The 24689-nt window shown below is 42.8% G+C and overlaps 2 protein-coding genes across 2 annotated transcripts; one reads left to right on the top strand and one right to left on the bottom strand.

Annotated features, from left to right (window-relative positions):
- The first annotated feature begins 2835 nt into the window (after positions 1-2835).
- On the top strand, positions 2836-4809 carry LOC135721887 (uncharacterized). Its single transcript, XM_065244301.2, has 3 exons — positions 2836-3590; positions 3752-3881; positions 4021-4809. Exons 1-3 carry the CDS (start codon positions 3010-3012, stop codon positions 4774-4776), a joined length of 1467 nt encoding a protein of 488 aa, XP_065100373.1. The 5' UTR covers positions 2836-3009; the 3' UTR covers positions 4777-4809.
- Positions 4810-5939: 1130 nt separating this feature from the next.
- On the bottom strand, positions 5940-9316 carry LOC135721886 (uncharacterized). Its single transcript, XM_073815691.1, has 5 exons — positions 9166-9316; positions 8884-8975; positions 8474-8668; positions 8247-8326; positions 5940-7613 (listed from the first exon to the last, which is right to left on the bottom strand). Exons 1-5 carry the CDS (start codon positions 9314-9316, stop codon positions 6644-6646), a joined length of 1488 nt encoding a protein of 495 aa, XP_073671792.1. The 3' UTR covers positions 5940-6643.
- Positions 9317-24689: the final 15373 nt, after the last annotated feature.

The following is a 24689-nucleotide window of genomic DNA, read 5'->3' as shown; positions in this document are numbered from 1 at the left end:
ATTTATACTCCAAGCCAAAAGTAAAACAATCCAACTCCCGTGTCTCTACAATGTTCTGATGCGGAGATATAAGGCTGTGTTTATCCGGTTGCTAGGGTACTGTATTTTGTTGCTAGGGATAAAATTTGCACCTACTAGTGATTACACTCCGAGTCACAAGTCAAACGGTCCAACCCCCGTGTCTCTACCATGTTCTGATGCGTAGATATAAGTCTTTGTTTACTCTGTTGCTAGGGTACTGTATGTGGTTGCTAGGGGGAAAATTGGCATCCACTGGTAATTACACTCCAAGTCACAAGTTAAACGGTCCAACCCTCATGTCTTTACGATGTTCTGATGCGGAGATATAACGCTTTGTTTACTCTGTTGCTAGGGTACTGTATTTGGTTGCTAGGGGAAAAATGGCATCCACTGGTGATTACATGCTGAGTCACGAGTAAAATGGTCCAACCCCCGTGTCTCTACGATGTTCTAAGGCAGAGATATAAGGCTTTGTTTACTCTGTTGCTAGGGTAATGTATTTGGTTGCTAGGGGGAAAATTGGCATCCACTGGTGATTACACTCCAAGTCACAAGTCAAACGGTCCAACCCCCGTGTCTCTACGATGTTCTGATGCGGAGATATAAGGCTTTGTTTACTCTGTTGCTAGGGTACTGTATATGGTTGCTAGGGAAAAATTGGCATCCACTAGTGATTACACTTCGAGTCACAAGTCAAACGGTCCAACTCCCGTGTCTCTACGATGTTCTGATGCGGAGATATAAGGCTTTGTTTACTCTGTTGCTAGGGTACTGTATATTGTTGCTAGGGAAAAAATTGGCATCCACTAGTGATTACACTTCGAGTCACAAGTCAAACGGTCCAACCCCCATGTCTCTAAGATGTTCTGATGCGGAGATATAAAGGTTAGTTTATTCTGTTGCTAGGGTGTTCATATTTGGTTGCTAGGGGCGTGGCCTGGGAGTGGCCAATGATGTGGCTAGTTATTACACTCCGAGTCACAAGTAAAATGGTCCAACTCCCGTGTCTCTACGATGTTCTGATGCAAAGATATAAGGCTTTGTTTATTCTGTTGCTAGGGTGCTCAAATTTGGTTGCTAGGGGCGTGGCTTCGGAGGGACCAATGATGTACTAGTTATTACACTCCGAGTCACAAGTAAAATGGTCCAACCCCCGTGTCTCTACGATGTTCTGATGCGGAGATATAACTGTTTGAATTTTATGTTGCTAGGGTGCTCAAAAGTGGTTGCTAGGGGCGTGGCTTAATAACTCTGAGATGATCCTGAGAGACTGATTGGATGCCCGAGTAAAATGAGCCCACCCACTTATCTCTACGACACTGTAAAGCAAAGATATCCCATCTGGAACAATTTTATTCCCTTATATGGGCATGTTTCCTGCCCCATTATAAGTCAATGGGAAATTTTGGGTGCCTTTTACACCCCAGAGGTAAAACTCACACCCCAATGTAATGTATGTTCTTACAGAGCCTACCACCCTCTTCAAATGTTATAACCCACATGTTTCAACAAAATCCTCGAGCGGTGCTATGACCCGTCAAACTTCGGCCCAATGTTAAGTCAATGGGATTTTTCGGGTGGTTTTTCGCCCCCTTTTCGGAAATCCTGCCCCCGATCTCTTATAAAAGTCATAGCACACCTCTCCTCAATAAACCGGTCAATTTGAGCCCTCTTTCGTGTATCTACGACAAAACGTGCGGGACGAGTTACGCGCCGAAAAAGTGTGCAGACATAAGAATAAGATATAATAAGTATGAGCAATAATAATAGTGATGCCTTGCATAAATGCAAGCACCACTAATAATAATAATAAGTATGAGCAATAATAATAGTGATGCCTTGCATAAATGCAAGCACCACTAATAACTAGATAGGTACATTTCCTGAAGAAAATGTGAGTGGTGCTTGCCGTGGCAAAATTCTGGGGAACGTATATGATTATACTCCAAGCCAAAAGTAAAACAATCCAACTCCCGTGTCTCTACGATGTTCTGATGCGGAGATATAAGGCTGTGTTTATCCGGTTGCTAGGGTACTGTATTTGGTTGCTAGGGAAAAATTTCCATCCACTAGTGATTACATGCCGAGTCACAAGTAAAATGGTCCAACCCCTGTGTCTCTACGATGTTCTGCTGCGGAGATGTAAGGCTTTGTTTACACTGTTGCTAGGGTACTGTATTTGGTTGCTAGGGGGGAAATTGGCATCCCATAGTGATTACACTCCGAGTCACGAGTCAAACGGTCCAACCCCCATGTCTCTACGATGTTCTGATGTGGAGATATAAGGCTTTGTTTACTCTGTTGCTAGGGTACTGTATTTGGTTGCTAGGGAAAAAATTGGCATTCCATAATGATTACACTCCGAGTCACTAGTCAAACGGTCCAACCCCCGTGTCTCTACGATGTTCTGATGTGGAGATATAAGGCTTTGTTTACTCTGTTGCTAGGGTACTGTATTTGGTTGCTAGGGAAAAAATTGGCATCCCATAATGATTTCACTCAGAGTCACTAGTCAAACGGTCCAACCCCCGTGTCTCTACGATCTTCTGATGCGGAGATATAAAGCTTTGTTTACTCTGTTGCTAGGGTACTGTATTTGGTTGCTAGGGAAAAAAATGGCATCCCATAGTGATTACAAGCCGAGTCACGAGTCAAACGGTCCAACCCCCGTGTCTCTACGATGTTCTGATGCGGAGATATAAGGCTTTGTTTACTCTGTTGCTAGGGTACTGTATTTGGTTGCTAGGGAAAAAATTGGCATCCCATAATAATACACTCTATGCACGCCTTACTGCCTACGTATTTCCGCCAAAATCTCAGTTTTACGCTGGCTTCCGGTCTAGCATTATCCGATAGCAAGACGTGGTGGTAGTGTGGTCTTTTTGTCATTTTCAACTAACTAGCGATTGCGATTTCTAATATTATACGTATTATCAACCTTAGTTACATAATAGTTTTAGTTTGTTATATTTTTACAACATTTTAGTTATGAGTTCAACACGCTTTAAGTGTCTTCGGCGGGAAGGTGCGACGTCTCAGTATTGCTGTGTCCCATTATGTGACATATCCTCAAGGTGTAATTCGGTAATTAGTTTCCACACGTTCCCTTTGGACATGGAAATACGAAAAAAATGGATTCATTCTATTCGTCGTGCCGATTATATCATCACTCCGAATTCAAGAGTCTGCAGTCGACACTTCAAGAGTGACGATTTGATTGAGCCGTCAACTCCCACGGGACGCCGGCTTCTAAAGAAGGGGGCTGTTCCCACTTTGTTCGAGTGGAACAACTTCGCAACTTCAACACCAAGGCGCACTGGGGTATGGCAAAGAAGAGAAGTTTCCCCTCCACAGAACGAAGATCCACTGCCTATGGAATTCCAGCAACCAGAACATGATTACTGTTCATCTCCCGTTCCGGCGGCAGTCGATCTTTCTTTAGATCGAACTGAAGAACTCCAAAAGGAGGTGGAGCGCTTGAAGAAGCAAGTGGAAGAGCTGTCTGTCCATCACAGTTTTTGCTTGGGGCGTTTTGCTGCATCTGACGATGACATACGGTTCTTTACTAGGTAAGAGAGGAAATTACCAGATGCTTTAATATCATTATTATAAGATGACATATTAAGACATGTTGTCATTTTTACATTTCGGTATGAAAGTTGGCTTAAACTGTTGGGCATACATTACCTTAAATGTATATTATCACAAATATGTCCAACGTTTTATCTAGGTTTATGACCTACAGTCATCTCATGGCGTTCTGGAGACTCATTGAGCCTGCAACCAACAGAATGGTTCGTGTGACAAGGGCAAAAGGAGCTACAAAAAGCGGTGAAGTTGGAGCAACAGGCAATGCATCTGTAAATATATATATTTTTTTTTATTTCTTCATATCATTTATTTACATTATTGATATATATTATGTGTGGGGAGGGGTAAGGAACACAAATGTAGTACTTTTTATGTACGTAAACTGTTTTTTACATTTTATTTTAACAGGGTCACTCCCTACCGCCCATAGATGAGTTTTTTCTCTTTATGGTGCATCTGTCCCTTGGTCTAACACAGAGGGATCTGGCTCAAAGATTTAATATTCACCAGTCCACCGTGAGTCGTATTATTACAACCTGGGCCAATTTTCTTTATACCCTCCTTGGATCAGTGCGCATCTGGATGTCTGAGGAGATGGTCAAGGCTCACATGCCAAAGGAGTTCCAGGATTACCCAGATACGCAAGTAATCATTGACTGCACAGAGCTCCGGTGTCAAACACCATCCTCCCTGTTGCTTCAGAGTGAAGTCTTCTCCTCTTATAAATCCCACTGCACCTTCAAGGGGTTAATTGGCATGGCACCACACGGTGCAGTTACTTTTATTTCATCCCTGTATGCAGGATCTGTCAGCGACAAGGAGCTTTTGAAGCAGTCTGGAATTGTGCCTCTACTGAAACCTAATATGGCTATTATGGTCGATAAAGGTTTTCTGGTGGATGACTGTGTGCCATGCAAAGTCTACAGACCTGCTTTCCTGTCAAAAAGGGAACAGATGTCGGCTGATGAGGTAAGGAAGACGCAGTCCATTGCTCGTCTGAGGGTCCACGTCGAGCGTCTCATCCGCAGGGTGAAGCAACACAAACTATTTGATACTGTCATCCCTCTTTCAATCACAGGAAGCATAAACCAGCTGTACACTGTTGCTTGCCTTCTTGTCAATTACCAGAATGGGCCCTTGGTAAAAGCATGGGCAACGGATTAAAGACTTTGTATGGGATGGATAAATTTTGATTGGCAGAGAATCCTATGTAAATTAAATGTATTTGCCTATGTATGTTTTTGTAATCGAGTAACAGAAGCATTTCTTTCACAATGCTAATGTAAAAACTGTAATGCAGCAATGTAAATAAGTAATTTTGATGCAGTTTTAATGTACACCACTAATGTAAACGTAAATAACTGATACAGTGTTTCTGTAAAGATGAAAATATAAACAACTTTCAAAAAGCTTGTAAAGTGCACTAATGTATGTAAACATGAAAATATAAATAACTTTCATAAAGCTTATAAAGCACACCACTAATGTAAACATGTAAATTAGTGGTGCGCTTTACAAGCTTTTTGAAAGTTATTTATATTTTCATGTTTACAGAAACACTGTCTCAGTTATTTACATGTTTACATTAGTGGTGCACAGCTGTATCAAAGTTATTTATATTTACATGTTTACAGAAACTGTATCAAAGTTATTTACATGTTTACATTAGTGGCGCACAGCTGTATCAAAGTTATGTAAACATGTAAATAACTTTGATACAGCTGTGCACCACTAATGTAAACATGAAAATAACTTTGATACAGTTTCTTTAAACATGTAAATATAAATAACTTTGATACAGCTGTGCACCACTAATGTAAACATGTAAATAGCTTTGATACAGTTTCTGTAAACATGTAAATATAAATAACTTTGATACAGCTGTGCACCACTAATGTAAACATGTAAATAACTGAGACAGTGTTTCTGTAAACATGAAAATATAAATAACTTTCATAAAGCTTGTAAAGTGCACCACTAATGTAAACATGTAAATTAGTGGTGCGCTTTACAAGCTTTTTGAAAGTTATTTATATTTTCATGTTTACAGAAACACTGTCTCAGTTATTTACATGTTTACATTAGTGGTGCACAGCTGTATCAAAGTTATTTATATTTACATGTTTTCAGAAACTGTATCAAAGTTATTTACATGTTTACATTAGTGGCGCACAGCTGTATCAAAGTTATGTAAACATGTAAATAACTTTGATACAGCTGTGCACCACTAATGTAAACATGAAAATAACTTTGATACAGTTTCTTTAAACATGTAAATATAAATAACTTTGATACAGCTGTGCACCACTAATGTAAACATGTAAATAGCTTTGATGCAGTTTCTGTAAACATGTAAATATAAATAACTTTGATACAGCTGTGCACCACTAATGTAAACATGTAAATAACTGAGACAGTGTTTCTGTAAACATGAAAATATAAATAACTTTCATAAAGCTTGTAAAGTGCACCACTAATGTAAACATGTAAATAACATTGATACAGTTTCTGTAAACATGTAAATAACTGATACAGTGTTTCTGTAAACATGAAAAATAAATAACTTTGATACAACTGATACAGTGTTTCTGTAAACATGAAAAATAAATAACTTTGATACAACTTGTAAAGGTATAGTTCACCCAAAAATGAAAATTCTGTCATTTACTCATTCTCATGTTACAAAACTATATACATTTCTTGGTTCTGATGAACACATATGAAGCTATTTTGGGAAATGTTGGGAACCAAACCATTCGTGGACCTCATTTACTTCAATAGTAGGAAAAAATACTATGGAAGTAAATTGGGTCCACGAACAGTTTTTTTACAAACATTTCTCAAAATGTCTTCCTTTGTGTTCATCAGAACAAAGACATTTACTCATTCTAAAGATTTTTACTAAACTATGCAAATGACAGAATTTCATTTTTGGGTGAACTATCCCTTTAATGTGCACCACTAATCTAACTCTGGTACAACATTTTTGTAATAAATAACTTTCTTACAGTATAAAACAGTCTGCTTTTTTTTACATTTTTAGAGATTTTGGCAGATAGAAATAAAAAAAGAAATGGTCAGCCCTCTCACGAATGGTTTTAAACATTCTGCTGTCTTTGTAGATGCGCTGGATCATCATGTCATCCTGCGCATACACAACAAAATCACACCACTCCAGTCCTGAAATCAGCATTTGACCCTGAACTTGCCAGTAATAAGCATGCTGTTCTTTTAACTGTGGTGTGCCATTTTGCAACTTCAGGTAAGGGCAGTCAACGTAACTTTTTACATTTGGGCACTTTATTTCCAAAAGGCCAAAAACTTGCTGTTCAGTGGGGTCAAAAACAATGCCGTCAGGAGAGCTGCCAAGCCAGGGTGCGTCTGGGTGAATTAAGAATCCACAAGGATAAAAGTTCACTCCACACACCAGACAGTATTCCTCTACCACAGCAGATTCCATTTCAAGACCTCTTTTCATGTCCGCTGTTTGGCGAGTTCCTCTCTGGATCCTTTCAGCCAAGTGTTCAGCTGAGCTCTGGCCACGCACATGACAGACCTCCCTAAAACGAGACGATGTTACTCGGGGCTTTCGTACTGAGTGCCAATCCAGTGATGCACTCTGGTCTTTGGTGGCATCCTCAATTTTGTGAGACATTTCCAGAGTTACAGCCAGTGACTCCATGTGTAGCAGTTCATGTTTGCTATACACAAACAAGCACACAGACGAGTCAAGGCTGTAATCATCTAGTGGCAGATGTGGTGGTGCTGGGGCATCTTTATGGGGCGTGATGTTCCGGGTTGTTGCTGCTGGCTGTTGGTATGACAGAACACTCCCAACCTGAACTTTACCAAAGGCAGAATCCACGAAAGAATCATCATTACACATCCCAATTGTGGTGACTAAAGGGGCTGTAGTGCTGGCAAAATCCCTATACTCCTCTCCCACTTGCAGGACTGAGAGGTCAGGCAGCTCACCAGCAACTCCTTTATACAAGGTACTCCTGAAACAAAAATAAATATTTTACCTTTAAACTATTTCTCATTGCCAGTTAAAAGGTTTGTTTGTAATCATTTTTTCATTCTAGGCATGTAAGATACTTTTTTTTTACAGAAAAACGTTATGCTTAGTCACCACTAACTTTATAGTATGGATAATCTTAAGAACATCTAAGTGTATTCAACTGTGTATTCTGCTTTGAGAGACCATGAATATGAACTGAAATGTATGTAGTTGCCAATTGTAGGAAACTTAAACCCATTTTTGTCTAAAGTAGGGTTTGAGTTTACTTTAGGTTTTGAGAGATAGTATCTTAAAGGTGTGTTTTAATTCATATTCTTGATGTCTAAAAAATTTCACAGTTGAGTACACTTAGATGTTGTCAAGTTTATCATAGGAGGTACTAAAGAAGAAATTTTAGTACATTTCGTAAAAAAAAAAGACCAAGTACATTATGGAAGTACACTTTTTCACCTGCGAAGATGTCTTTCTGTATGTCCCAGAATAAAATCATATGGGTCCGGAATTACATAAGGGTATATAAATGCCATAATTTTTTAACTATCCATTTGTTTAAACCGTAAAAATTTGCATATTACACTATCAGGTTACATTTATAGTTGATTGCAGTATCCACCTTAAACCAGCAGCAAGTTTCCTCTCTTTAGGTCTTGCAGATAAAACCACCATCCCAGTGACAGGACCTGGCCGGACTCCCTAGGAATACCACCAATGATAATTTTAGGATGAATGTGCCAGATATGTACCATGAAACCAGCAATATATGTCTTGGTCATCTCACTAATTAGACAAAGTTAAGGATACAGGAAAGCAATGCTTATTTTAATAATTGTAATAACTTACCATTGTTCTTGGTTTGTGCCAGCTCTGCTCCGTTTCAGTACAGCTGCTCACTGGAGGAACTGCACTGATGCCAAGCTGAGAGAAATGTGCTGCCTGGTACAGTAGTGCAACTATGTGATTACACAGTGCAGTGCCAGCAACACAAGAACAGCTGCACTGGGACAATATGACAGGGCTGGAGTCCTTTAACACAATCTATAGACAATGACACAAATGACAAAATGTCAATAAAAAGACCCCAAATTATCGAGCATTTGCATAAACAATGAGTTATTTTGCTTTGAAAGTGCTAAACATTTACTGAAGATACTTGCATACATGTACAAAAGAAACTGTTATAAATTTAATAAGACAATAAACTTAAAATATGAACAACATGTCATCATTCATGTCTATGTTTGTCTGCCTACTCTCAGACTATGTGGCTTCTCTGTCTTCCTCATAGATCTGAAACAAGACGCCTTCACACTTATCTCTCCTGTTACCTGATCCTTATTAGAAACTGAAAAATGCACAAAGTGACAGTTACAGTGTATTAACATGATAACACCACTTGCAAAAATATAAAAACAGACAATCTGAAAAGGTAAAATAGGAAGAAAACACAACTCTGACTCTAAAAGTAAGAATGTTTACAAACGAAGCGTAAGGTTACCTAACGTTAGCTAGTTTGTACGCTTGTGAATACTTACCCTCAAAGTTGTCGATGTAACTCGAAATGTACAATTTAAATCCTTTCTCCTTTTTACTGGAAGGAGTGACAGATGCCAACCTCACAATTCGGTTGACGTCGTTCACCGTAATCCGGGGAAGCTCTTGCAAGCAGCGAGTGTAAAATGACATGCTGCTGACAGCGCTTACTAAAACAGTATGTAATAAGCGCTGCGCCGGAAGCTACAGTACAACTGAGACAAAACGCGGAAGTGACCGTGCATAGAGTCTATTACACTCCGAGTCACGAGTCAAACGGTCCAACCCCCGTGTCTCTACGATGTTCTGATGCTGAGATATAAGGCTTTGTTTACTCTGTTGCTAGGGTACTGTATTTGGTTGCTAGGGAAAAAATTTGCATCCCATAATGATTACACGCCGAGTCACTAGTCAAACGGTCCAACCCCCGTGTCTCTACGATGTTCTGATGCTGAGATATAAGGCTTTGTTTACTCTGTTGCTAGGGTACTGTATTTGGTTGCTAGGGAAAAAATTGGCATCCCATAATGATTACACTCCGAGTCACGAGTCAAACGGTCCAACCCCCGTGTCTCTACGATGTTCTGGTGCGGAGATATAAGGCTTTGTTTACTCTGTTGCTAGGGTACTGTATTTGGTTGCTAGGGAAAAAATTGGCATCCCATAATGATTACACTCCGAGTCAGGAGTCAAACGGTCCAACCCCCGTGTCTCTACGATGTTCTGATGCGGAGATATAAGGCTTTGTTTACTCTGTTGCTAGGGTACAGTATTTGGTTGCTAGGGAAAAAATTGGCATCCCATAATGATTACACTCCGAGTCACTAGTCAAACGGTCCAACCCCCGTGTCTCTATGATGTTCTGATGCAGAGATATAACTGTTTGAATTTTATGTTGCTAGGGTGCTCAAAAGTGGTTGCTAGGGGCGTGGCTTAAAAGCTTTGGGAATATCCTGATAGACTGATTGGATGTCTGAGTAAAATGAGCCCACCCCCTTGTCTTTACGACATTGTAAAGCAAAGATATCCCATCTGGAACTTTTTTATTCCCTTATATGGGCATGTTTCCTGCCCCATTATAAGTCAATGGGAAAATTCGGGTGCCTCTTACACCCCAGGGGTACAACTTACACCCCAATGTGATGTATGTTCTTACAGAGTCTACCACCCTCTTCAAATGTTGTAACTCACATGTTTCTACAAAATCCTCGAGCGGAGCTATGACTCGTCAAAGTTGGGCGCAATGTTAAGTCAATGGGATTTTTCGGGTGGTTTTTCACCCCCCTTTCGGAAATCCTGCACCCGATCGCTTATAAAAGTCATAGCACACCTCTCCTCAATAAGCCGGTCGATTTGAGCCCTCTTTCATGGGTCTACGACAAACCGTGCGGGACGAGTTAGGTGCCGAAAAAACGTGCAGATGTAAGAATAAAATATAATAATATCCCTGAGGAATAGTAATAGTGATGCCTTGCATAAATGCAAGCACCACTAACTAGATAGGTACATTTCCTGAAGTAAATGTGAAGTGGTGCTTGCCGTGGCAAATTTCTGGGGATCATGTATGTTTATACTCCAAGCCAAAAGTAAAACAATCCAACTCCCGTGTCTCTACAATGTTCTGATGCGGAGATATAAGGCTGTGTTTATCTGGTTGCTAGGGTACTGTATTTTGTTGCTAGGGATAAAATTTGCACCTACTAGTGATTACACTCCGAGTCACAAGTCAAACGGTCCAACCCCCGTGTCTCTACCATGTTCTGATGCGTAGATATAAGTCTTTGTTTACTCTGTTGCTAGGGTACTGTATGTGGTTGCTAGGGGGAAAATTGGCATCCACTGGTAATTACACTCCAAGTCACAAGTTAAACGGTCCAACCCTCATGTCTTTACGATGTTCTGATGCGGAGATATAACGCTTTGTTTACTCTGTTGCTAGGGTACTGTATTTGGTTGCTAGGGGAAAAATGGCATCCACTGGTGATTACATGCTGAGTCACGAGTAAAATGGTCCAACCCCCGTGTCTCTACGATGTTCTAAGGCAGAGATATAAGGCTTTGTTTACTCTGTTGCTAGGGTAATGTATTTGGTTGCTAGGGGGAAAATTGGCATCCACTGGTGATTACACTCCAAGTCACAAGTCAAACGGTCCAACCCCCGTGTCTCTACGATGTTCTGATGCGGAGATATAAGGCTTTGTTTACTCTGTTGCTAGGGTACTGTATATGGTTGCTAGGGAAAAATTGGCATCCACTAGTGATTACACTTCGAGTCACAAGTCAAACGGTCCAACTCCCGTGTCTCTACGATGTTCTGATGCGGAGATATAAGGCTTTGTTTACTCTGTTGCTAGGGTACTGTATATTGTTGCTAGGGAAAAAATTGGCATCCACTAGTGATTACACTTCGAGTCACAAGTCAAACGGTCCAACCCCCATGTCTATACGATGTTCTGATGCGGAGATATAAAGGTTAGTTTATTCTGTTGCTAGGGTGTTCATATTTGGTTGCTAGGGGCGTGGCCTGGGAGTGGCCAATGATGTGGCTAGTTATTACACTCCGAGTCACAAGTAAAATGGTCCAACTCCCGTGTCTCTACGATGTTCTGATGCAAAGATATAAGGCTTTGTTTATTCTGCTGCTAGGGTGCTCAAATTTGGTTGCTAGGGGCGTGGCTTCGGAGGGACCAATGATGTACTAGTTATTACACTCCGAGTCACAAGTAAAATGGTCCAACCCCCGTGTCTCTACGATGTTCTGATGCGGAGATATAACTGTTTGAATTTTATGTTGCTAGGGTGCTCAAAAGTGGTTGCTAGGGGCGTGGCTTAATAACTCTGAGATGATCCTGAGAGACTGATTGGATGCCCGAGTAAAATGAGCCCACCCACTTATCTCTACGACACTGTAAAGCAAAGATATCCCATCTGGAACAATTTTATTCCCTTATATGGGCATGTTTCCTGCCCCATTATAAGTCAATGGGAAATTTTGGGTGCCTTTTACACCCCAGAGGTACAACTCACACCCCAATGTAATGTATGTTCTTACAGAGCCTACCACCCTCTTCAAATGTTATAACCCACATGTTTCAACAAAATCCTCGAGCGGTGCTATGACCCGTCAAACTTCGGCCCAATGTTAAGTCAATGGGATTTTTCGGGTGGTTTTTCGCCCCCTTTTCGGAAATCCTGCCCCCGATCTCTTATAAAAGTCATAGCACACCTCTCCTCAATAAACCGGTCAATTTGAGCCCTCTTTCGTGTATCTACGACAAAACGTGCGGGACGAGTTACGCGCCGAAAAAGTGTGCAGACATAAGAATAAGATATAACTAGATAGGTACATTTCCTGAAGAAAATGTGAAGTGGTGCTTGCCGTGGCAAATTTCGGGGGACAATACATGATTATACTCCAAGCCAAAAGTAAAACAATTCAACCCACATGTCTCTACGATATTCTGATGTGAAGATATAAGGCTTTGTTTATTCGGTTGCTAGGGTACTGTATTTGGTTGCTAGGGAGAAAATTGGCATCCACTAGTGATTACACTCCGAGTCACGAGTCAAACGGTCAAACCCCCGTGTCTCTACGATGTTCTGATGCGGAGATATAAGGCTTTGTTTACTCTGTTGCTAGGGTACTGTATTTGGTTGCTAGGGAAAAAAATGAAATCCACTAGTGATTACCCTCCGAGTCACGAGTCAAACGGTCCAAACCCCGTGTCTCTACAATGTTCTGATGCGGAGATATAAGGCTTTGTTTACTCTGTTGCTAGGGTACTGTATTTGGTTGCTAGGGAAAAAAATGGCATCCACTAGTGATTACCCTCCGAGTCACGAGTCAAACGGTCCAACCCCCGTGTCTCTACGATGTTCTGATGCGGAGATATAAGGCTTTGTTTACTCTGTTGCTAGGGTACTGTATTTGGTTGCTAGGGAAAAAAATTGCATCCACTAGTGATTACCCTCCGAGTCATGAGTCAAACGGTCCAACCCCCGTGTCTCTACGATGTTCTGATGCGGAGATATAAGGCTTTGTTTACTCTGTTGCTAGGGTACTGTATTTGGTTGCTAGGGGCGTGGCTTGGGAGTGGCCAATGATGTGCCCAGTGATTACATTCCAAGTCACAAGTAAAACGGTCCAACCCCCGTGTCTCTACGATGTTCTGATGCGGAGATATAAGGCTTTGTTTACTCTGTTGCTAGGGTACTGTATTTGGTTGCTAGGGGCGTGGCTTGGGAGTGGCCAATGATGTGCCCAGTGATTACACTCCGAGTCACAAGTAAAACGGTCCAGCCCCCGTGTCTCTACGATGTTCTGATGCGGAGATATAAGGCTTTGTTAACTCTGTTGCTAGGGTACTGTATTTGGTTGCTAGGGGCGTGGCTTGGGAGTGGCCAATGATGTGCCCAGTGATTACACTCCGAGTCACAAGTAAAACGGTCCAACCCCCGTGTCTCTACGATGTTCTGATGCGGAGATATAAGGCTTTGTTTACTCTGTTGCTAGGGTACGGTATTTGGTTGCTAGGGGCGTGGCTTGGGAGTGGCCAATGATGTGCCCAGTGATTACACTCCGAGTCACAAGTAAAACGGTCCAAACCCCGTGTCTCTACGATGTTCTGATGCGGAGATATAAGGCTTTGTTTATTCGGTTGCTAGGGTGCTCAAATTTGGTTGCTAGGGGCGTGGCTTGGAAGTGGCCAATGATGTGCCCAATTGTTACACCCCTAGTCACAAGTAAAACGGTCCAACCCCCGTGTCTCTACGATGTTCTGATGCCGAGATATAACTGTTTGTATTTTATGTTGCTAGGGTGCTCAAAAGTGGTTGCTAGGGGCGTGGCTTAGTACGTCTGTAAGGATCCTGAGAGACTGATTGGATGCCTGAGTAAAATGAGCCCACCCCTATGTCTCTATGACACTGTGGTGCAAAGATATCCATCCGGGCATTTTATAATGGCAGTCTATGGTATTGGTTGCTAGGGTGCCCAAAATGGTTGCTATGGTAACCTTACACCCCATTGTGGAGGACGTCCTGACAGAGTCTAGCACCCTCTTCAAATTTAGTAACCCACATGTTTCTATGAAATCCTGGCTCGGACCTATGACCCGTCAAAATTTTTGCAATGGTAAGTCTATGGGATTTTGCCCCATTGACTTTTCATTGGGGCACTTTTGGGCACCTCTTACACCCCAGGGGTACAACTTACACCCCATTGTGATCCATGTTCTTACAGAGCCTACCACCCTCTTCAAATGTTGTAACCCACATGTTTCTACAAAATCCTCGAGCGGAGCTATGACTCGTCAAAGTTGGGCGCAATGTAAAGTCAATGGGACGTTTTCGGGAGGTTTTTCGCGCCCCTTTCGGAAATCATGCACCCGATCGCTTATAAAAGTCATAGCACACCTCTCCTCAATAATCCGGTCGATTTGAGCCCTAATTTATGGGTCTACGACAAAGCGTGCGGGACGAGTTACGCGCCGAAAAAGTGTCCAGAAAAAGAAGAATAATAATAACTAGATAGGTACATTTCCTGAAGAAAATGTGAGTGGTGCTTGCCGTGGCAAAATTCTGGGGAACGTATATGATTATACTCCAAGCCAAAAGTAAAACAATCCAACTCCCGTGTCTCTACGATGTTCTGATGCGGAGATATAAGGCTGTGTTTATCCGGTTGCTAGGGTACTGTATTTGGTTGCTAGGGAAAAATTTCCATCCACTAGTGATTACATGCCGAGTCACAAGTAAAATGGTCCAACCCCTGTGTCTCTACGATGTTCTGCTGCGGAGATGTAAGGCTTTGTTTACACTGTTGCTAGGGTACTGTATTTGGTTGCTAGGGGGGAAATTGGCATCCCATAGTGATTACACTCCGAGTCACGAGTCAAACGGTCCAACCCCCATGTCTCTACGATGTTCTGATGTGGAGATATAAGGCTTTGTTTACTCTGTTGCTAGGGTACTGTATTTGGTTGCTAGGGAAAAAATTGGCATTCCATAATGATTACACTCCGAGTCACTAGTCAAACGGTCCAACCCCCGTGTCTCTACGATGTTCTGATGTGGAGATATAAGGCTTTGTTTACTCTGTTGCTAGGGTACTGTATTTGGTTGCTAGGGAAAAAATTGGCATCCCATAATGATTTCACTCCGAGTCACTAGTCAAACGGTCCAACCCCCGTGTCTCTACGATCTTCTGATGCGGAGATATAAAGCTTTGTTTACTCTGTTGCTAGGGTACTGTATTTGGTTGCTAGGGAAAAAAATGGCATCCCATAGTGATTACAAGCCGAGTCACGAGTCAAACGGTCCAACCCCCGTGTCTCTACGATGTTCTGATGCGGAGATATAAGGCTTTGTTTACTCTGTTGCTAGGGTACTGTATTTGGTTGCTAGGGAAAAAATTGGCATCCCATAATAATTACACTCCGAGTCACGAGTCAAACGGTCCAACCCCCGTGTCTCTACGATGTTCTGATGCGGAGATATAAGGCTTTGTTTACTCTGTTGCTAGGGTACTGTATTTGGTTGCTAGGTAAAAAATTGGCATCCCATAATAATTACACTCCGAGTCACGAGTCAAACGGTCCAACCCCCGTGTCTCCACGATGTTCTGATGCTGAGATATAAGGCTTTGTTTACTCTGTTGCTAGGGTACTGTATTTGGTTGCTAGGGAAAAAATTTGCATCCCATAATGATTACACGCCGAGTCACTAGTCAAACGGTCCAACCCCCGTGTCTCTACGATGTTCTGATGCTGAGATATAAGGCTTTGTTTACTCTGTTGCTAGGGTACTGTATTTGGTTGCTAGGGAAAAAATTGGCATCCCATAATGATTACACTCCGAGTCACGAGTCAAACGGTCCAACCCCCGTGTCTCTACGATGTTCTGGTGCGGAGATATAAGGCTTTGTTTACTCTGTTGCTAGGGTACCTTATTTGGGTGCTAGGGAAAAAATTGGCATCCCATAATGATTACACTCCGAGTCAGGAGTCAAACGGTCCAACCCCCATGTCTCTACGATGTTCTGATGCGGAGATATAAGGCTTTGTTTACTCTGTTGCTAGGGTACAGTATTTGGTTGCTAGGGAAAAAATTGGCATCCCATAATGATTACACTCCGAGTCACTAGTCAAACGGTCCAACCCCCGTGTCTCTATGATGTTCTGATGCAGAGATATAACTGTTTGAATTTTATGTTGCTAGGGTGCTCAAAAGTGGTTGCTAGGGGCGTGGCTTAAAAGCTTTGGGAATATCCTGATAGACTGATTGGATGTCTGAGTAAAATGAGCCCACCCCCTTGTCTTTACGACATTGTAAAGCAAAGATATCCCATCTGGAACTTTTTTATTCCCTTATATGGGCATGTTTCCTGCCCCATTATAAGTCAATGGGAAAATTCGGGTGCCTCTTACACCCCAGGGGTACAACTTACACCCCATTGTGATCCATGTTCTTACAGAGTCTACCACCCTCTTCAAATAATGTAACGCACATGTTTTTACAAAATCCTCGCCTGTACCTATGACCCGTCAACGTTTTTGCAATGTTAAGTCTATGGGATTTTCCCCCATTGACTTTTCATTGGGGCACTTTTGGGCGCCTCTTACACCCCAGGGGTACAACTTACACCCCAATGTGATGTATGTTCTTACAGAGTCTACCACCCTCTTCAAATGTTGTAACTCACATGTTTCTACAAAATCCTCGAGCGGAGCTATGACTCGTCAAAGTTGGGCGCAATGTTAAGTCAATGGGATTTTTCGGGTGGTTTTTCGCCCCCCTTTCGGAAATCCTGCACCCGATCGCTTATAAAAGTCATAGCACACCTCTCCTCAATAAGCCGGTCGATTTGAGCCCTCTTTCATGGGTCTACGACAAACCGTGCGGGACGAGTTAGGTGCCGAAAAAACGTGCAGATGTAAGAATAAAATATAATAATATCCCTGAGGAATAGTAATAGTGATGCCTTGCATAAATGCAAGCACCACTAACTAGATAGGTACATTTCCTGAAGTAAATGTGAAGTGGTGCTTGCCGTGGCAAATTTCTGGGGATCATGTATGTTTATACTCCAAGCCAAAAGTAAAACAATCCAACTCCCGTGTCTCTACAATGTTCTGATGCGGAGATATAAGGCTGTGTTTATCCGGTTGCTAGGGTACTGTATTTTGTTGCTAGGGATAAAATTTGCACCTACTAGTGATTACACTCCGAGTCACAAGTCAAACGGTCCAACCCCCGTGTCTCTACCATGTTCTGATGCGTAGATATAAGTCTTTGTTTACTCTGTTGCTAGGGTACTGTATGTGGTTGCTAGGGGGAAAATTGGCATCCACTGGTAATTACACTCCAAGTCACAAGTTAAACGGTCCAACCCTCATGTCTTTACGATGTTCTGATGCGGAGATATAACGCTTTGTTTACTCTGTTGCTAGGGTACTGTATTTGGTTGCTAGGGGAAAAATGGCATCCACTGGTGATTACATGCTGAGTCACGAGTAAAATGGTCCAACCCCCGTGTCTCTACGATGTTCTAAGGCAGAGATATAAGGCTTTGTTTACTCTGTTGCTAGGGTAATGTATTTGGTTGCTAGGGGGAAAATTGGCATCCACTGGTGATTACACTCCAAGTCACAAGTCAAACGGTCCAACCCCCGTGTCTCTACGATGTTCTGATGCGGAGATATAAGGCTTTGTTTACTCTGTTGCTAGGGTACTGTATATGGTTGCTAGGGAAAAATTGGCATCCACTAGTGATTACACTTCGAGTCACAAGTCAAACGGTCCAACTCCCGTGTCTCTAAGATGTTCTGATGCGGAGATATAAGGCTTTGTTTACTCTGTTGCTAGGGTACTGTATATTGTTGCTAGGGAAAAAATTGGCATCCACTAGTGATTACACTTCGAGTCACAAGTCAAACGGTCCAACCCCCATGTCTCTAAGATGTTCTGATGCGGAGATAAAAAGGTTAGTTTATTCTGTTGCTAGGGTGTTCATATTTGGTTGCTAGGGGCGTGGCCTGGGAGTGGCCAATGATGTGGCTAGTTATTACACTCCGAGTCACAAGTAAAATGGTCCAACTCCCGTGTCTCTACGATGTTCTGATGCAAAGATATAAGGCTTTGTTTATTCTGTTGCTAGGGTGCTCAAATTTGGTTGCTAGGGGCGTGGCTTCGGAGGGACCAATGATGTACTAGTTATTACACTCCGAGTCACAAGTAAAATGGTCCAACCCCCGTGTCTCTACGATGTTCTGATGCGGAGATATAACTGTTTGAATTTTATGTTGCTAGGGTGCTCAAAAGTGGTTGCTAGGGGCGTGGCTTAATAACTCTGAGATGATCCTGAGAGACTGATTGGATGCCCGAGTAAAATGAGCCCACCCACTTATCTCTACGACACTGTAAAGCAAAGATATCCCATCTGGAACAATTTTATTCCCTTATATGGGCATGTTTCCTGCCCCATTATAAGTCAATGGGAAATTTTGGGTGCCTTTTACACCCCAGAGGTAAAACTCACACCCCAATGTAATGTATGTTCTTACAGAGCCTACCACCCTCTTCAAATGTTATAACCCACATGTTTCAACAAAATCCTCGAGCGGTGCTATGACCCGTCAAACTTCGGCCCAATGTTAAGTCAATGGGATTTTTCGGGTGGTTTTTCGCCCCCTTTTCGGAAATCCTGCCCCCGATCTCTTATAAAAGTCATAGCACACCTCTCCTCAATAAACCGGTCAATTTGAGCCCTCTTTCGTGTATCTACGACAAAACGTGCGGGACGAGTTACGCGCCGAAAAAGTGTGCAGACATAAGAATAAGATATAATAAGTATGAGCAATAATAATAGTGATGCCTTGCATAAATGCAAGCACCACTAACTAGATAGGTACATTTCCTGAAGAAAATGTGAGTGGTGCTTGCCGTGGCAAAATTCTGGGGACCATATATGATTATACTCCAAGCCAAAAGTTAAACGATCCAACTCCCTTGTCTGTACGATGTTCTGATGTGGAGATATAAGGCTGTGTTTATCCGGTTGCTAGGGTACTGTATTTGGTTGCTAGGGAAAAATTTGGCATCCCATAATGATTACACTCTGAGTCACGAGTCATACGGTCCAACCCCCGTGTCTCAACGATGTTCTGGTGCAGAGATATAAGGCTTTGTTTATTCGGTTGCTAGGGTACTGTATTTGGTTGCTAGGGAAAAATTTGGCATCCCATAATGATTACACTCTGAGTCACGACTCAAACGGTCCAACCCCCGTGTCTCTACGATGTTCTGATGCGGAGATATAAGGCTTTGTTTACTCTGTTGCTAGGGTACTGTATTTGGTTGCTAGGGAAAAATTGGCATCCCATAATGATTACACTCTGAGTCACGAGTCAAACGGTACAACCCCCATGTCTCTACGATGTTCTGATGCGGAGATATAAGGCTTTGTTTACCCTGTTGCTAGGGTACTGTATTTGGTTGCTAGGGAAAAAATTGGCATCCCATAATGATTACACTCTGAGTCACGAGTCAAACGGTCCAACCCCCATGTCTCTACGATGTTCTGATGCTGAGATATAAGGCTTTGTTTACTCTGTTGCTAGGGTACTATATTTGGTTGCTAGGGAAAAAATTGGCATCCCATAATGATTACAATCTGAGTCACGAGTCAAACGGTCCAACCCCCGTGTCTCTACGATGTTCTGATGCTGAGATATAAGGCTTTGTTTACTCTGTTGCTAGGGTACTATATTTGGTTGCTAGGGAAAAAATTGGCATCCCATAATGATTACACTCTGAGTCACGAGTCAAACGGTCCAACCCCCATGTCTCTACGATGTTCTGATGCGGAGATATAAGGCTTTGTTTACTCTGTTGCTAGGGTACTGTATTTGGTTGCTAGGGAAAAAATTGGCATCTCATAGTGATTACCCGCCGAGTCACGAGTCAAACGGTCCAACCCCCGTGTCTCTACGATGTTCTGATGCGGAGATATAAGGCTTTGTTTACTCTGTTGCTAGGGTACTGTATTTGGTTGCTAGGGGCGTGGCTTGGGAGTGGCCAATGATGTGCCCAGTGATTACACTCCGAGTCACAAGTAAAACGGTCCAACCCCCGTGTCTCTACGATGTTCTGATGCGGAGATATAAGGCTTTGTTTACTCTGTTGCTAGGGTACTGTATTTGGTTGCTAGGGGCGTGGCTTGGGAGTGGCCAATTATGTGCCCAGTGATTACACTCCGAGTCACAAGTAAAACGGTCCAACCCCCGTGTCTCTACGATGTTCTGATGCGGAGATATAAGGCTTTGTTTACTCTGTTGCTAGGGTACTGTATTTGGTTGCTAGGGGCGTGGCTTGGGAGTGGCCAATGATGTGCCCAGTGATTACACTCCGAGTCACAAGTAAAACGGTCCAAACCCCGTGTCTCTACAATGTTCTGATGCGGAGATATAAGGCTTTGTTTATTCGGTTGCTAGGGTGCTCAAATTTGGTTGCTAGGGGCGTGGCTTGGGAGTGGCCAATGATGTGCCCAATTGTTACACCCCTAGTCACAAGTAAAACGGTCCAACCCCCGTGTCTCTACGATGTTCTGATGCCGAGATATAACTGTTTGTATTTTATGTTGCTAGGGTGCTCAAAAGTGGTTGCTAGGGGCGTGGCTTAGTAAGTCTGTAAGGATCCTGAGAGACTGATTGGATGCCTGAGTAAAATGAGCCCACCCCCATGTCTCTATGACACTGTGGTGCAAAGATATCCATCCGGGCATTTTATAATGGCAGTCTATGGTATAGGTTGCTAGGGTGCCCAAAATGGTTGCTATGGTAACCTTACACCCCATTGTGGGGGACGTCCTGACAGAGTCTAGCACCCTCTTCAAATTTAGTAACCCACATGTTTCTATGAAATCCTGGCTCGGACCTATGACCCGTCAAAATTTTTGCAATGGTAAGTCTATGGGATTTTGCCCCATTGACTTTTCATTGGGGCACTTTTGGGCACCTCTTACACCCCAGGGGTACAACTTACACCCCATTGTGATCCATGTTCTTACAGAGCCTACCACCCTCTTCAAATGTTGTAACCCACATGTTTCTACAAAATCCTCGAGCGGAGCTATGACTCGTCAAAGTTGGGCGCAATGTTAAGTCAATGGGATTTTTTGGGTGGTTTTTCGCCCCCCTTTCGGAAATCCTGCACCCGATCGCTTATAAAAGTCATAGCACACCTCTCCTCAATAAGCCGGTCGATTTGAGCCCTAATTTATGGGTCTACGACAAAGCGTGCGGGACGAGTTACGCGCCGAAAAAGTGTCCAGAAAAAGAAGAATAATAATAATAACTAGATAGGTACATTTCCTGAAGAAAATGTGAAGTGGTGCTTGCCGTGGCAAATTTCGGGGGACAATATATGATTATACTCCAAGCCAAAAGTAAAACAATTCAACCCACATGTCTCTACGATATTCTGATGCGAAGATATAAGGCTTTGTTTATTCGGTTGCTAGGGTAATGTATTTGGTTGCTAGGGAGAAAATTGGCATCCACTAGTGATTACACTCCGAGTCACGAGTCAAACAGTCAAACCCCCGTGTCTCTACGATGTTCTGATGCGGAGATATAAGGCTTTGTTTACTCTGTTGCTAGGGTACTGTATTTGGTTGCTAGGGAAAAAATTGGCATCCACTAGTGATTACACTCCGAGATACGAGTCAAACGGTCCAACCCCCGTGTCTCTGCGATGTTCTGATGTGGAGATAAAAGGCTTTGTTTACTCTGTTGCTAGGGTAATGTATTTGGTTGCTAGGGAGAAAATTGGCATCCACTAGTGATTACACTCCGAGTCAAGAGTCAAACGGTCCAAACCCCGTGTCTCTACGATGTTCTGATGCGGAGATAAAAGGGTTTGTTTACTCTGTTGCTAGGGTACTGTATTTGGTTGCTAGGGAAAAAAATGGCATCCACTAGTGATTACCCTCCGAGTCACGAGTCAAACGGTCCAAACCCTGTGTCTCTACGATGTTCTGATGCGGAGATATAAGGCTTTGTTTACTCTGTTGCTAGGGTACTGTATTTGGTTGCTAGGGAAAAAAATGGCATCCACTAGTGATTACCCTCCGAGTCACGAGTCAAACGGTCCAAACCCCGTGTCTCTACGATGTTCTGATGCGGAGATATAAGGCTTTGTTTACTCTGTTGCTAGGGTACTGTATTTGGTTGCTAGGGAAAAAATTTCATCCACTAGTGATTACCCTCCGAGTCATGAGTCAAACGGTCCAACCCCCGTGTCTCTACGATGTTCTGATGCGGAGATATAAGGCTTTGTTTACTCTGTTGCTAGGGTACTGTATTTGGTTGCTAGGGAAAAAAATGGCATCCACTAGTGATTACCCTCCGAGTCACGAGTCAAACGGTCCAAACCCCATGTCTCTACGATGTTCTGATGCGGAGATATAAGGCTTTGTTTACTCTGTTGCTAGGGTACTGTATTTGGTTGCTAGGGAAAAAAATGGCATCCACTAGTGATTACCCTCCGAGTCATGAGTCAAACGGTCCAACCCCCATGTCTCTACGATGTTCTGATGTGGAGATATAAGGCTTTGTTTACTCTGTTGCTAGGGTACTGTATTTGGTTGCTAGGGGCGTGGCTTGGGAGTGGCCAATGATGTGCCCAGTGATTACACTCCGAGTCACAAGTAAAACGGTCCAACCCCCGTGTCTCTACGATGTTCTGATGCAGAGATATAAGGCTTTGTTTACTCTGTTGCTAGGGTACTGTATTTGGTTGCTAGGGGCGTGGCTTGGGAGTGGCAAATTATGTGCCCAGTGATTACACTCCGAGTCACAAGTAAAACGGTCCAACCCCCGTGTCTCTACGATGTTCTGATGCGGAGATATAAGGCTTTGTTTACTCTGTTGCTAGGGTACTGTATTTGGTTGCTAGGGGCGTGGCTTGGGAGTGGCCAATGATGTGCCCAGTGATTACACTCCAAGTCACAAGTAAAACGGTCCAAACCCCTTGTCTCTACGATGTTCTGATGCGGAGATATAAGGCTTTGTTTATTCGGTTGCTAGGGTGCTCAAATTTGGTTGCTAGGGGCGTGGCTTGGGAGTGGCCAATGATGTGCCCAATTGTTACACCCCTAGTCACAAGTAAAACGGTCCAACCCCCGTGTCTCTACGATGTTCTGATGCCGAGATATAACTGTTTGTATTTTATGTTGCTAGGGTGCTCAAAAGTGGTTGCTAGGGGCGTGGCTTAGTAAGTCTTTAAGGATCCTGAGAGACTGATTGGATGCCTGAGTAAAATGAGCCCACCCCCATGTCTCTATGACACTGTGGTGCAAAGATATCCATCCGGGCATTTTATAATGGCAGTCTATGGTATAGGTTGCTAGGGTGCCCAAAATGGTTGCTATGGTAACCTTACACCCCATTGTGGGGGACGTCCTGACAGAGTCTAGCAGCCTCTTCAAATTTAGTAACCCATATGTTTCTATGAAATCCTGGCTCGGACCTATGACCCCTCAAAATTTTTGCAATGGTAAGTCTATGGGATTTTGCCCCATTGACTTTTCATTGGGGCATTTTTGGGCACCTCTTACACCCCAGGGGTACAACTTACACCCCATTGTGATCCATGTTCTTACAGAGCCTACCACCCTCTTCAAATGTTGTAACCCACATGTTTCTACAAAATCCTCGAGCGGAGCTATGACTCGTCAAAGTTGGGCGCAATGTTAAGTCAATGGGATTTTTCGGGTGGTTTTTCGCCCCCCTTTCGGAAATCCTGCACCCGATCGCTTATAAAAGTCATAGCACACCTCTCCTCAATAAGCCGGTCGATTTGAGCCCTAATTTATGGGTCTACGACAAAGCGTGCGGGACGAGTTACGCGCCGAAAAAGTGTCCAGAAAAAGAATAATAATAATAATAATAATAATAATAAGTATGCAAGATAGTAATAGTGATGCTTTGCATAAATGCAAGCACCACTAATAATATCTTTGAGGAATAGTAATAGTGATGCTTTGCATAAATGCAAGCACCACTAATAACTAGATAGGTACATTTCCTGAAGAAAATGTGAGTGGTGCTTGCCGTGGCAAGTTTCGGGGACAATTTATGATTATACTCCAAGCCAAAGGTAAAATGGTCCAACCCCCATGTCTCTACGATGTTCTGATGCGAAGATATAAGGCTTTGTTTATTCCGTTGCTAGGGTGTTCATATTTGGTTGCTAGGGGCGTGGCTTAACACCTCTTGGCATTAACTAGTGATTACCCTTCGAGTCACGAGTAAAACGGTCCAACCCCCGTGTCTCTACGATGTTCTGATGCAGAGATATAAGGCTTTGTTTATTCCGTTGCTAGGGTGCTCAAATTTGGTTGCTAGGGGCGTGGCTTGGGAGTGGCCAATGATTTGGCCAGTGATTACACCCCGAGTCACAAGTAATACGGTCCAACCCCCGTGTCTCTACGATGTTCTGATGTGGAGATATAAGGCTTTGTTTA

The sequence above is a fragment of the Paramisgurnus dabryanus genome, chromosome 9 (assembly GCF_030506205.2).
Source record: "Paramisgurnus dabryanus chromosome 9, PD_genome_1.1, whole genome shotgun sequence".
NCBI classification, from domain to species: Eukaryota; Metazoa; Chordata; class Actinopteri; order Cypriniformes; family Cobitidae; genus Paramisgurnus; species Paramisgurnus dabryanus.
Note: the sequence above shows the minus strand (reverse complement) of the source record. Positions and strands in the feature narration are given on the sequence as shown.